The sequence below is a fragment of the Oncorhynchus mykiss genome, chromosome 22 (assembly GCF_013265735.2).
Source record: "Oncorhynchus mykiss isolate Arlee chromosome 22, USDA_OmykA_1.1, whole genome shotgun sequence".
In the NCBI taxonomy this organism is placed as follows: Eukaryota; Metazoa; Chordata; class Actinopteri; order Salmoniformes; family Salmonidae; genus Oncorhynchus; species Oncorhynchus mykiss.
Window position 1 is genome coordinate 36551874 of NC_048586.1, and position 14619 is coordinate 36566492.

At 42.6% G+C, this 14619-nt stretch overlaps 1 protein-coding gene across 7 annotated transcripts in view; it reads right to left on the reverse strand.

Annotated features, from left to right (window-relative positions):
• Nucleotides 1-824: 824 nt before the first annotated feature.
• LOC110501806 (semaphorin-5B) overlaps nucleotides 825-14619 on the reverse strand; it is a 284886-nt gene continuing 271091 nt past the window's right edge. Inside the window, exons 20-24 of one of the 7 annotated variants that reach the window (XM_036959217.1) lie at nucleotides 11684-11758; nucleotides 11129-11266; nucleotides 7442-7486; nucleotides 6597-6802; nucleotides 825-4058 (exon numbers count right to left, since the gene is read on the reverse strand). In XM_036959217.1, coding sequence (XP_036815112.1) covers nucleotides 3888-4058; nucleotides 6597-6802; nucleotides 7442-7486; nucleotides 11129-11266; nucleotides 11684-11758 — 635 coding nt within the window. In that variant the 3' untranslated portion in view covers nucleotides 825-3887. The other 6 variants (XM_036959216.1, XM_036959220.1, XM_036959219.1 and 3 more) reach the window with 6 other exon arrangements.

Below are 14619 nucleotides of genomic sequence, written 5' to 3' on the forward strand. Positions count from 1 at the left end.
CAATAAGCAGAGTCCTGAAGATGTTAGCAGTGGTGCATCTGAAGTAACAAGGAGAACTGGGGACACTGATACTAACTTGCAGCTCTGCAGCCAAGAGTACACTGACTCGTACCCTCATCATCATCATAGTTACCTCACACACCAACCATCCCCATAGGACAGTACTCAGCAGCATTAGTCCATAGGACAAGACTACTGTAGATGGATAGTGACCCCCAAAACTGTGAGCCAGCTTGCCCATCACTCCATGATTACTCTATCATGTCCATGCCAGTCAGCCATCTCAGCAGATAAGGGGTGATTAATTCATGCAACCGCTGCATTCATCAATAAAGCCACTCTCAGCTGCTTGAGCTTCTCTGGGTAATGGAGAGGCACAGCCGGGCCAGGAGAGCACTCCAGTCAAATGAGGAAGCAGCGCTATACTCACTTTCTCTCTGTGGATGAGTGGGGTGAAGTTCCTGACATATCAGATGACTGTCAGGCCTGCCATGGACAGGTAGGCTACATCCAGTACATGGATACTTTCAGCTTTAAGGGAAATGTCTAGTTTAGTGTAGGTCTAAAATGATAGTGATGGATATGTGCTGTCAATCAGGTGAAACCTGTACATATAGAGTAATCTGCATACAGAGGCATTGAGGCAAGATATTCTGTTTCAGCAGGATTATATCCTTTATTTAGACACTGGCACTGATCAATGTGGCACTCTTCTTGACTGCTTAGCTGGCACCAGGAAGAGAGCTTTCCGTCTGGTGCTGCACTGGGGTGATGTGATGGAGTACATGCACACACACACACACACACAAAAATGACTCATGTGATGTTGGCATCAAGGTTTATTATCCTTTATAATGTACAATATACAAAAATATAGAGTACCAAAAAATTCACAGTGTCTAAAAGGCAGTGATTACAGTCTATGTCACATATCTAACAGTACCACCAGGTCAGTTGCATAGAAGGGCACCGAGCCAATCAGGGGACAGAGCTCCACAATGTGACATCCAGCTTGTCCAATCAAAAGTGACTACAGGGCCAGGGGAAGCAAATTAGAGGGAGTCACCATTTAAGGGGAGCCAATTACAAACCCAAGAAACGTGGGTGAGGCATGTGTGGAAAAGGAAAACCACAGGATGGAAGTGTTACTTTAAGTCCTCTAAACAGCATAATTACTTTTATCTAATTTACATGACTCTTTGTTGTACATTTGCTGTATCAAGTTCTTATTTTACATGTTTTATTAAGGTAGGGCTTTTCATTATAAATGTTTTATTGTGGTGGTGACATTGATTCTGTGTTAAACTGGCACAAGTGCCTCTAAAACGACGGGCTGTCTTTGTTACTCTAAGATACTACACAAGATGTAGCCAAACTGTACATCTGCACAAAGTAACAAAACAGCTGTTGTGTATTCATTACGGAAACCGTTTAAGACCCAAACGGAAAGCCAAAAGAGAAAAACAAGAGTTTTTATTGGACAAATTCATGTACGTCCCTCTTCGTTTCATTCCGTTTGCGAAACATTTTGCAACAGAATCGGTGGAATGAATACATCCCTGGAAAAGATGTCTAGGCCGTAGTCAACCAGTCACATTGACTAGCTCTATCCCCTTACAAACCCCATGGTTGGTGTGTACATAGCTGCTGCACTTTTTTACAACTATAAGGCTTCAAACAAAACAAACAAAACAAAAAACAGTGTTAGCTATACAATAATATACATTTACATTATACTAACCTTTAGATGTCATTAATGGTCTGCAGATCGAAGGCTGTCTCTTATGTACAGATAGAGCTCTCGTGCATATTGCGGAACTATAGAATTAGAATTATAGAATAAAATCCTTCTATTTCTATGAGAGGAACTAGAAGCATCGCTGCTGAATTAGCATAACATCAGGCATAATAAGAAAATATAGCTCAGTTGTGTTTCTCAAATTCCTTTATGATCCAAGCTTCCCCATGAGAACCGTGCAGCTCTCCATAAACTTACAACGATTAACATCTTATACGTGGAACACACAGAAACCCAGCGGAACGTCAGGAGTGCCATCATCATTATGTGTGAAAAAATGCACATAGTCCTTTACAGATCCCGTCATATACAGTCATATGTAATAAAGCATTACATTTACATTGTACAAAATACATACAGAGTTGTCTGTTCCTCTCCTCATTCAAGCTCACAGGCATACACATACGAAGCAAGCAAACATACACATACAAGCAAAACATTAATCTCATACCAAAGTATTTCTAAGCATGATTTAGCAATGTTAAGAGAGGGATCCATTAATATTTGATTCAGTCAGACTTATATTTGCTTCTACATGAATCTGTGTTTTATTTTTTTGTTCTTATTTGTAAAATATGTCAGATACACATTGGCTACTAAGCTGCTTTGAAAAATGTAAAAATATTGTATTTTGTGATGTGAAACTGATGAGAAACTAAAAAGTGAATCAGCTATTATTTGTGAAATAAAACTTTTCCTCCTATACTACTGTTCTCTCTCTCTCTCTCTAGCATTAAACAAATAACCTCCCTCATAACAAAACCACTTAAAAAAAAGGTGCCACACTACTAGCTTATTATCCTAGCTTGTATGATATCATATCAAAATGCGGTTGCAGTCCAGTTCTCCACACTGAGCGGTAGTAGGTAGGTACAGTGCTCAGTAGAATGCATCCATTTCATTCTAGAAGTCTTTATATAATCTGACCCCACATTATCCCCTCTTTTGCATACAGACAGGCACCCGAGGCAACCCAAAGCTGTACCAACTGTATCCCGTCAACTGATTCCAACTCTCTCAGTCAGACACCTCAGATCTCTATCCCATGTTCAGATCATTCCCTGGGAAGCCTACCTATACATTACATAACATAGCTAGGCAGCCTGATGTGTGGGGCCTTGTTTGGACATAAGCAGATTAAAACTAGAGTCTATCCAGCAATGAGTATGTCTGTATCTGTGTGGACCAATATAGGTAGTGTTTTGTCCATAACCGATCACACGCTGCCATCCATGGATGTGCCTCTGTTCCCCTGGTCCTCTAGTACCACCCAAAAACATGGCAGAGCTGAAGTCCCAGGTTCTTGTCCTCCTCATGTCATGTGATGAGGTGAGCTGAGTGCATTCATCCATCTACCTCCAAACACAATAGAACTGATATTGGCCTCCTGATCTCTTGAATTAATTTAGTCATTTTTTTGGTTTCCTCATGATTTGCAACCACCGCACTGAAGCAAGGACAGACACCAGGATATGCGCCGGTTGGGATGTTCCCGGTAACTTGTTGTTGGGAGAATTCTGAGTTTAGAATGGGGATAAAAGCTGCAGACAGAGGGGATGTTGGTGTCATAGAGACTCATTCATAGAGGTGACCAGACAGACCAGAGAGGAGAAGATGTGGCCATTTTGAGTATCTCTTAAAGCCACCTCTAGCCTCTCTGAATAGCACAACACCCACAGTAAGGCGATCAGGTTGTCAAGTTCCACAGGGATAAGTCATTGTCCAAATCCTTACTGTAGCTTATAGTGTCTTATGGAGTTCATCATTCAGCTCTCCATCAAAGCACTACGTTGACACTGTGATGTCCAGTACCAGGATCAGGTTCCTGGCTCTAGTTAGTGAGTCTAGGGGATGCATCAGTATCCATACTGTATCCACCCCTACAGAGTGCTGATAGTACGTTCCAGGTATACCCTTATACACACACACCCCACCATTTTGGCGATACCATGGGATAAAGGAAAGGAGAGCAAAAATGAGATCCAGGTCTTAGGTTGTGTTCAGTCACCATGGCATTTGTCACCATGGCGATGGGGGTGGAGTTCAGTCTGGGTAGGTAGGTGAGGCTGGGGTCCTTGGGGTGTGTGTCTCAGCTGTGGTTATAGGTCCTGCAAGGGGAAGGGGAGGAGTCAGGCCTGTTGTAGTCGAATTTTCCCAGCGCTGTGGGGTAGTAGGTGGTAGTGTAAACGTTAGTTTGCTGCAGGGGCGTTGGGTAGAAGTTAGACCTCTCGTCTGGGAGCAGGTTGTTCTTGTTCAGAGTCTGGAAGTGGAAAGAAGACAATCATAACAGATGACAGTGGCTACAAACTTAGACAGAAAACACTGGAGGATGTAAAAGGTACATACTGTTCAGTAAAGTGTAACATACTGTTAATGTATGTCTGGGTGAGGTGGGAAGAGTATAGAAAACAGTCATAACAGTGACATAAGAGTTTCATAACAGTGCCATAACAGATGGTTTAGTTTACCAATGACTCAGACAGGAGCAATATCCATATATTATACTCTTACAAGTTGAAAAGTGGGCTACAGTGCTGGGTACTGGAAGTGCATCTTTTAGCAAGGTAGAAAACATCAACAAAATGTGATTTATCAGCCATAAATCAAGCATAATCAATTAACAAATATGAGAGGGATGAATAAATTACAGTAGGTCCTTCTAAATGAGGAAACAGCACAAAATACATTTTTACTGTAGGGTGCATTCAAAATGGAACTCTTTTACCTTTATAGTGCACTACTTTTGACCAGGGCCCATTTGGAAAGTAGTGCACTATATGGGCAATGGGGTGTCATTTGGGACTCACACTTAATGTAATGCACTTGCACTTTACAGGCAGGTTGCGGCGGCTAGAAGCCACAACAAGCCGACGGAGGGAACACTACGGACGGCTGCTCAGTAATGTAATTTATCTTAACAGCTCTGGTCCCTGCTCTGTAATTGGGTTCCAGAATCAGTGAAATGCACAACAACGTCGGCCATTTTGAAATGCCCTGGAGGAGGGCGGTGAGGGCCTGTGAAGAAAGACCAATGATAACCGCAGTAGTTCTCAGGTTGAGTGAGTGGCTCTAGCTAGCTAACCTGGTTAAACCAGACTGAATGCTGTGCTCACAGGTTAAACATAGCAAAATCAGTTAAGATGCCAGGCTAATAGTTAGCTAGCTACCTGTGGTATGAAACCTGCCTAGCCATACTTATTCTATTACGCCTCTGCTCTCACTGCATGGCTCTGATCATCAGTGCCAGGTATTAGAACCCAGCCTCAACTACTGCGCCACAACACATCACTCACCCAACAGGCGGCTGACAGCTTTAGAAAAACAATCAGGTGTCCTTCTGAGAAGCAACAACCATCATCTGAGATAGACTGTCCTAGCACAGTACTTGACTAATTAGGGGGAAAAATAATATGGAACTATGTATACTAGATGGATCATGACCTTGGTCCTAAGGCTAAACCCTGACCTACGTATGAAGGGCAATGCCACGGTGGGACGGATCGATGGGGTCGGAAGGTGGCTCATAGGCACACGCAGGTGTTAGGTCCAAGAGTGAGGAAAGGTGGGGCAGGCAGGTGCAGCTTGACTTTACATTTATTATTGAATTTAATATAGCTGAGCCAACCTCAATGTTTTGGCTGATGCTTTCTCAAGAGATGATGGTTCAGCATTATAGACAGCAGCGGGAGTCAGTTGCTATAACAGCCCAACGGGGTCCAATAATAAGGACTGAGGCTATGATCAGGCAGAGACACAAGACACCATGGAGTAAGGAAACCAGGTGAAGACAGATAAGAGTTCTGAGCTCTCACTATTACTCATCCTCATATAATGAAAGAACCCTAAACATAAGGAAAATCTTCTCAAAGCCATATGAATGGCTGGTGTTACAGCATCTCTTTGCTACGCAGACAATTGTACATGTCTGTGTGTGTACATGTCTGTGTGGGTATATGTCTGTGTGTGTATATGTCTGTGTGGGCATATGTCTGTGTGGGTATATGTCTGTGTGTACATGTCTGTGTGGGTATATGTCTGTGTGTTTATATGTCTGTGTGTGTATATGTCTGTGTGTGTATATGTCTGTGTGGGTATATGTCTGTGTGTGTATATGTCTGTGTGTGTATATGTCTGTGTGTGTATATGTCTGTGTGTGTACATGTCTGTGTGTGTATATGTCTGTGTGTGTATATGTCTGTGTGTACATGTCTGTGTGTGTACATGTCTGTGTGTGTATATGTCTGTGTGTACATGTCTGTGTGTGTATATGTCTGTGTGTGTATATGTCTATGTGTGTATATGTCTGTGTGTGTACATGTCTGTGTGTGTACATGTCTGTGTGTGTATATGTCTGCGTGTGTATATGTCTGTGTGTGTATATGTTTGTCTGTGTGTGTGTGTGGACATGTTTAATTATACTTGTGGAGAACAGAAGTTCCAATAAACTGAGCATTTTCTGACCAACTGGGGACATTTTGCAAGCCCCCACAAAGAAAAAGGCGATTTCCAGGGGGTTTAGGGTTAGGGTTAGAATTAGGTTTAGGAGTTAAAGTTAAGGGTTAAAGTTAAGTTTTGGGGTTAAGGTTAGGGTCAGGGTTAGGGTTAGGAAAACTAGGATTGGAATGGGAATCAATTGTGTGTCCTCACAAGGTTAGTAAAACAACAGTGGATGTGCGTGTGTCTATGCATGTGTGTCTGCATGCAGAGGACTCAGGCCTGTTGTGTGTGTATATGCATGTCTGTGTGTGTATCTATCCACATGAGTGACAACCCTTGTATACTGTACCTGTGACAATACCTTGAACTCCATGGGCGTGTACTTCTCGTTCTTTGGTGTGGTGTTGCCCTTGTAGTTGAGGTGGTTGGGTGTGGTTGGGTGTATGACGGCAGACTCCTGCGAGGGCTTGTGGAAGTGCTGACAGTACACATAGACCAGGAAGGACAGAAGGCCCGCCCCCAGGAAACAAGACACGCCTGTGGCTATCAGGTGCAGAGAGCTGAATGCTGTGCAAAAACAACAAAGCAGACAGATGGGAGGAGGTCAGTCATGATGTCTAGTTCAATTATCGGTGTCTGTTATCTGTCGTTTTCGTTCTCTCATCATAACTCTTTCTTTCTTTCCTCATCCTCCTTCACATATTGTATTGCAGCAAAGTGGTAGCCTGGTCACATATCTGTTTGTGCTGTCTTGCCAATTCATGGTGACAATGACCTCAGGAGTTGGCAAGACAGCACAAACATATTGGGGACCAGGCTAGTAAAATGGTGGTTCATTCAAGGGAATCAAGCTCCTCCTCCTCAGTGCTCCTGCCGTCAAACCTGGAAGCTGTCCAATGGAATGGCGGCACAGCCTTGAAACCATTACCCTTCCCAGCATGGTTCCTACACCTTATTATAATGGCCATCCCCCCCTCATGCATATTCCACTTCTGATGATTGGTTCAAAGGCTTGTGCAGCATCGCCATGGTTTCAAAACGGATATGGTGGCATCCCCCCTAAAGGTAGATTAAAGTAGAGGAGGGGAAGACCTACAGCGCTCCTATTACCTCCTGCTGACTGAATGAAAGGATTCATGGAACACACACACACACATACACACACACGCATTCACACGTACTGTAGGTGGTTGTTAATCCACTTACCTCTGCATTGCTGGTCCTTATCAAAGCCAGACGCAGGGAGAATCACTGCAACACAACACACACACAGACAGACATGCAGAGACAGACAAACAGTCAGCTACCAGCACATGCACATTCTCACCATGCACAGAAATATCTGGAAACCATCCAAGAGTTCAGAGTGATTTGAACTGGTAGATGGTACTTGCAGAACAGTACACACAGTATACAGTACACAGTACACACAAAGAAACATACATCATGAAACACGAATGAAAACTTCAGACAGTTGGGATTGTTGTGCAGACTAGCTTCTATGATGTTTAACCGACACTTATAGTCATTCATCAGGAGGGAGAGGGGGGAAGAGGAGGGTGTGTGTTTTTAATTGAGATGTGGCCATCCTATGATTACATTTTGGGGCAATTTCGGCTGAGCGAGTGTCACACGCCATCCCAGTGACCTTACGATTTCCAACGCCTCCTCCGAAATTGCAACGAAATTAGATGTGATTTGGGCCGCGTCCCAAACGGTACCCTATTCCCTATATAGTTGGATACTCATGACCAGGTTGTTTAGAAATGGTGGGATTAGATTGTTGATAGCAAGTCAACTATATTTGGTTTCCAATGTTTATTGAAAACATAAATACAGTTACACAATGAGCTCTTGTCCCACATGTCCATTTCTTGTCATTGTTGCTAGCTATCTGGCCACCCAGAACCATAACAACACTCGGCCTTTGAAGCGCACGCATCATTTTCATGATGTTGACCGCTTACCAGTCTATAGGGCTCTGGTCAAAAGTAGTGCACTGTATAGGGTGCCTTTTTGGGACGCTAATTGCATCTGTCTTGTCTCTGGTAGCCAGGGACAGAAAAATCATTACTCTGTTAAAAGTAAAAGGAAGGAAACAGCCTTAACAAGGTCCTCATCAGAGGAACACTCTAAGAAGCCTGATTTACGTAGATTTCATTAGCACAAATTAAGATAGAAGATCTTATTCTGGTGGGGGATTTTTTTTAGTTGTAATGTACAGTGGAATACTTAAACTCCGAGCTCCAACACTGCAGGTGTGAATTAAACAATAATAATCCCAAAAAAATGTCCATAGAAGTAGCAGCGGGGGGGGGGCAGTTTCCCGGACATGGTTTAGTCTTGTCATGGATGGACTAAAAATCACTTTCTATAGAGAATATCCATGCTTTTTTGTATTGTATTAGACTTAATCTGTGTCCAAGAAACTGTCCCTATGTGTATGATGCGTCTTATCTCAGAGTGGTTATTATCTCAGAGTGATTATGATAATGGTGGAGGTGATGACGAGGATGGTGATGATGATAACAGTTATGATAATGATGATAGTGATGATTATGAACAATGTCATTGATGATGATCATAACTGTTATGATAATGATGATAGCGATGATTATGAACGATGTCATTGATGATGATCATAACTGTTATGATAATGATGATAGCGATGATTATGAATGGTGGTTAACAAACAGATCACCGACCATTTCGAATCCCACCGTATCTTCTTTGCTATGCAATCTCGTTTCCGAGCTGGTCATGGGTGCACCTCAGCCACGCTCAAGGCCCTAAATGATATCATAACCGCCATTGATAAAAGACAATAGGCTTTCTGTCAATCTGTGTCCAAGAAACTGTCCCTATGTGTATGATCCGTCTTATCTCAGAGTGGTTATTATCTCAGAGTGGTTATTATCTCATAGTGGTTATTATCTCATAGTGGTTATTATCTCAGAGTGGTTATTATCTCAGAGTGGTTATTATCTCAGAGTGATTATTATCTCAGAGTGATTATTATCTCATAGTGGTTATTATCTCAGAGTGGTTATTATCTCAGAGTGGTTATTATCTCATAGTGGTTATTATCTCAGAGTGGTTATTATCTCATAGTGGTTATTATCTCAGAGTGGTTATTATCTCAGAGTGATTATTATCTCAGAGTGATTATTATCTCATAGTGGTTATTATCTCAGAGTGGTTATTATCTCAGAGTTGTTATTATCTCAGAGTTGTCATTATCTCAGAGTGGTTATTATCTCAGAGTGGTTATTATCTCATAGTGGTTATTATCTCAGAGTGGTTATTATCTCAGAGTGGTTATTATCTCAGAGTGGTTATTATCTCAGAGTGGTTATTATCTCAGAGTGATTATTATCACAGAGTGATTATTATCTCAGAGTGGTTATTATCTCAGAGTGGTTATTATCTCAGAGTGGTTATTATCTCAGAGTGATTATTATCTCAGAGTGGTTATTATCTCAGAGTGGTTATTATCTCAGAGTTGTTATTATCTCAGAGTTGTCATTATCTCAAAGTGGTTATTATCTCAGAGTGGTTATTATCTCATAGTGGTTATTATCTCAGAGTGGTTATTATCTCAGAGTGGTTATTATCTCATAGTGGTTATTATCTCAGAGTGGTTATTATCTCAGAGTGGTTATTATCTCAGAGTGGTTATTATCTCAGAGTGGTTATTATCTCAGAGTGATTATTATCTCAGAGTGATTATTATCTCAGAGTGGTTATTATCTCAGAGTGGTTATTATCTCAGAGTGGTTATTATCTCAGAGTGATTATTATCTCAGAGTGGTTATTATCTCAGAGTTGTTATTATCTCAGAGTTGTCATTATCTCAGAGTGGTTATTATCTCAGAGTGATTATTATCTCAGAGTGATTATTATCTCAGAGTGGTTATTATCTCAGAGTGGTTATTATCTCAGAGTGGTTATTATCTCAGAGTGATTATCCCCCCAGACTCAACAACCTTGGTTTCTCAAATGACTGCTTCGCCTGGTTCACCAACTAATTCTCAGACAGAGTTCAGTGTGTCAAATCGGAGGGCCTGTTGTCCGGACCTCTGGCAGTCTCTATGGGGTGCCATATGGTTCAATTCTCGGGCAGACTCTTTTCTCTGTATACATTAATGATGTCACTCTTGCTGCTGGTGATTCTCTGATCCACCTCTACGCAGACAACACCATTCTGTATACTTCTGGCCCTTCTTTGTACATTGTGTTAACAAACCTCCAGATGCACTTCAATGCCATACAACTCTCCTTCCGTGGCCTCCAACTGCTCTTAAATACAAGTAAAACTAAATGCATGCTCTTCAACCGATCGCTGCCTGCACCTGCCCGCCACTATGGCCTATTCGCCACTATGGCCTATTTATTGCCTTACCTCCCTAATCTTACTACATTTGCACACACTGTACAGTATATAGACTTTTCTATTGTGTTATTGACTGTACGTTTGTTTATTCCATGTGTAACTCTGTGTTGTTTGTGTCGCACTGCTTTGCTTTATCTTGGCCATGTCACAGAGAACTTGTTCTCAACTGGCCTACCTGGTTAAATAAAGGTGAAAAAAATAATAACAATTAAATGGTGATGATGATGATCATGATAACGGTTATGATAATGATATTGATGATTATGAACGATGGCGATGATCAGGATGATGATCATGATAATGGTTATGATAATGATGATAATGATGATAGTGATGATTATGAACGATGGTGATGATGATGAAAATGATAACGGTTATGATGATGATGATGATAGTGATGATTATGAACGATGGCGATGATGAAAATGATAACGGTTATGATGCTGATGTTGGTGGTGACGATGATGATGACATATATGATGAAAGTGTGTATGGCTCACCTGGAATCTCGTTGCAATCCCTGTGCTCAGTGCTGTTTCCCACACAGGGGGCGGAGCCTTGAGCCCCACAGACCCGGCTGCGTACCTGCAGCCCTACGTCATCACATGCTGACCACAGAGACCAGGCCATCCAGCCGCCTGCGCACACACACACAAACGTCAGTACACAGACAAATGACCAAAGATTCACTCTGAGTTGAGGTAACCGCTGCATTCTTAAAATGCCTGGAACCCAACTTGACCACCCAAGCGCATGAAAACAAACAAACTAGCCCCACCACAGCACAGCCACAAACAACCCTAACAACCCTAGCCATATACAAACAGACCCAAGTGGTTGTGAGGTAAACTGTTTTGAGAAAGCAAACCCATAGTTTGTTTAGTGCATAGCCAAGATGTTTTCGTCAAGAGCCAAGTGTTAGCCATGTTTCCCAGGCGACAGGCGCCTGTGTACAGTAAACAGGAAAGACCCTCTCCCAGAACCCTCTCCCCCGTTTCCAACCCGTGATGCCAAAAGCCATTCACCCAATGAATGATGGCTGCCATTTTGTTTACCTCTCCTATCAGTCAGCCTTTCAGCCACAGGCTGCCGAAGCTGCTCCTCGTGATCTCTGATCTCCCCACACCAGTCTACAATGAACAACACAACACAACACAACCCTGACGGTACAGCATCCATATTAGGACAGCCTCACAGGGAGTTGGTGTCCTTGTGACTCTTGAGGCTGTACTAATATGGACACACACACACACACACACACACACACACTCACGTCCTTCATTAGTTAGCACAATCTATTTAATCAAGCCATCTCTGACAAGGCCATCAGATAGGCCGGGGACTGACAGACACAAGGTTTTTCGGCTAATTGGAGGTTCACTGTATCTATAGGGAATAGATGACCAATGTCCTGCCTGTCGGTAAATGTACCGAAGCAGGAGACAGATGAGGACAAGACATTAGCATGGCAAACTGTGGACACAAGCAGGGGCACACACATGAAGGTGAACACACATGAAGGTGAACACACATGAAGTTGAACACACATGAAGGTGAACACACATGAAGGTGAACACACATGAAGGTGAACACACATGAAGGTGAACACACATGAAGGTAAACACACATGAAGGTAAACACACATGAAGGTGAACACACATGAAGGTAAACACACATGAAGGTGAATACACATGAAGGTGAACACACATGAAGGTGAACACACATGAAGTTGAACACACATGAAGGTGAACACACATGAAGGTGAACACACATGAAGGTGAATACACATGAAGGTGAATACACATGAAGGTGAACACACATGAAGGTGAATACACATGAAGGTGAATACACATGAAGGTGAACACACATGAAGTTGAACACACATGAAGGTGAATACACATGAAGGTGAACACACATGAAGTTGAACACACATGAAGTTGAACACACATGAAGGTAAACACACATGAAGGTGAACACACATGAAGGTGAACACACATGAAGTTGAACACACATGAAGGTAAACACACATGAAGGTGAACACACATGAAGTTGAACACACATGAAGGTGAACACACATGAAGGTGAACACACATGAAGGTGAACACACGTGCAGGCGTACACACATGAAGGTGAACACACATGAAGGTGAACACACATGAAGGTGAATACACATGAAGGTGAACACACATGAAGTTGAACACACATGAAGGTGAACACACATGAAGGTGAACACACATGAAGGTGAATACACATGAAGGTGAATACACATGAAGGTGAACACACATGAAGGTAAACACACATGAAGGTGAACACACGTGCAGGCGTACACACATGAAGGTGAACACACATGAAGGTGAACACACATGAAGGTGAATACACATGAAGGTGAACACACATGAAGGTGAACACACATGAAGGTGAATACACATGAAGGTGAATACACATGAAGGTGAATACACATGAAGGTAAACACACATGAAGGTGAATACACATGAAGGTGAACACACATGAAGGTGAACACACATGAAGTTGAACACACGTGCAGGCGTACACACACATACAGACAGACAGACAGACAGCTAGCTAGCTAATGGGAAGTGTTAGCCCTACATCAAAAGAGAACATTAACCAGATGAAAAGGGTTGTTTGCATCCCAAATGGCACCCTGTTTCCTATATATTTGTTATTTTTTGAGGCACCTGGTATTCCCAGGCAGTCTCCAGTCCCAGTACTAACCAGGACTGACCCTGAACAGGCGTGTTCAGGGTGATATGGCCACAAGCATTTTCTCCCTGAAATTAGGTCCCTTGGCTCATCTCTGAAACTCCTCATTGGGCTCGGGAGAGGCGAAGGTGGAGTCATGTGTCCTCTGAAACATGACCCACCTGGCCTCCTACTTCTTATCACCCTGCTCTCTTAACCCGAGTGTCAGCCGCACCAATGTGTCAGAGGATCCACAGTTCGACTGACAACCGGAGTCAGCATGCAGATCGAATCCCAGGCTGTAGTGGTGCCTCAGCACTGCGGTGCTGTGCTTTTGGGACACACAGCTCTGTCCAATTCAAAATCATTTTTTCCCTAACCCGTACTCTAACCCTAACCTTAACCTCAACCGGAAAACTTAATCCTAACCCTAAACCTAACCCTAACACTAACTCCTAACCTAAACCTAATTATAACCCTAACACTAATTCTAACCTTAACTCTGAACCCCCTAGAAATAGCATTTGACCTTGTGGGGACCAACAAAATGTCCCCTGTTGGTAAAAAAAAAAAATTTACTATTCTTGTGGGGACTTCTGGTCCCCGCAAGTATAGTTAATCACGTAAACACACAGACACACACACACTGGACGCCGCAGCAGGAACACAATAAATAGTGACACTGGCCAGTTTGCTGGAAAATAAAGAATGGATTAGGACAGGAATCAAACAAACTCTTTAGACAAGAGATTAGATTTAGTCTGGTCTCTCATTAAGGCTGTGGGCTTATTCAGAGGAATGTCTGAGAGTAACTTTTTACCCAGTCCAGGATTAGCTATAGCTGGCTCACACTCATACATATTACAGAGTCCTATAGGAAACAGAGACACTACACAGAGACACTACACAGAGCAGAGGGCCTGGTTAGATAGACAGTATACATGTCACATCGTCACACATTATTGGGCAACAAGGTACACTATCAGACACAATTGGGCTGCCTCCCAGCACAGCAGGGAATAGGCATGGGAACTCCGTTTCCCAATATGCACCTCTTTCACACCCCTCTCTGGAGTGACATAACAAGGTGCTGACTGGCACAGTATTGATCAGTGAGCAATTATCACGATAGGCTTGCAATGCATTGATTAGGAAAGACTATGCAACTATTGTGACCACTAAGAAATAGAAAATGAAACTAATTTGATCCTCTATTGCCCTTCCTACCACGATATGCAACTGTTCTTATTCCAGAAAACACACCAGATATACCCTGGCATTATGTGGC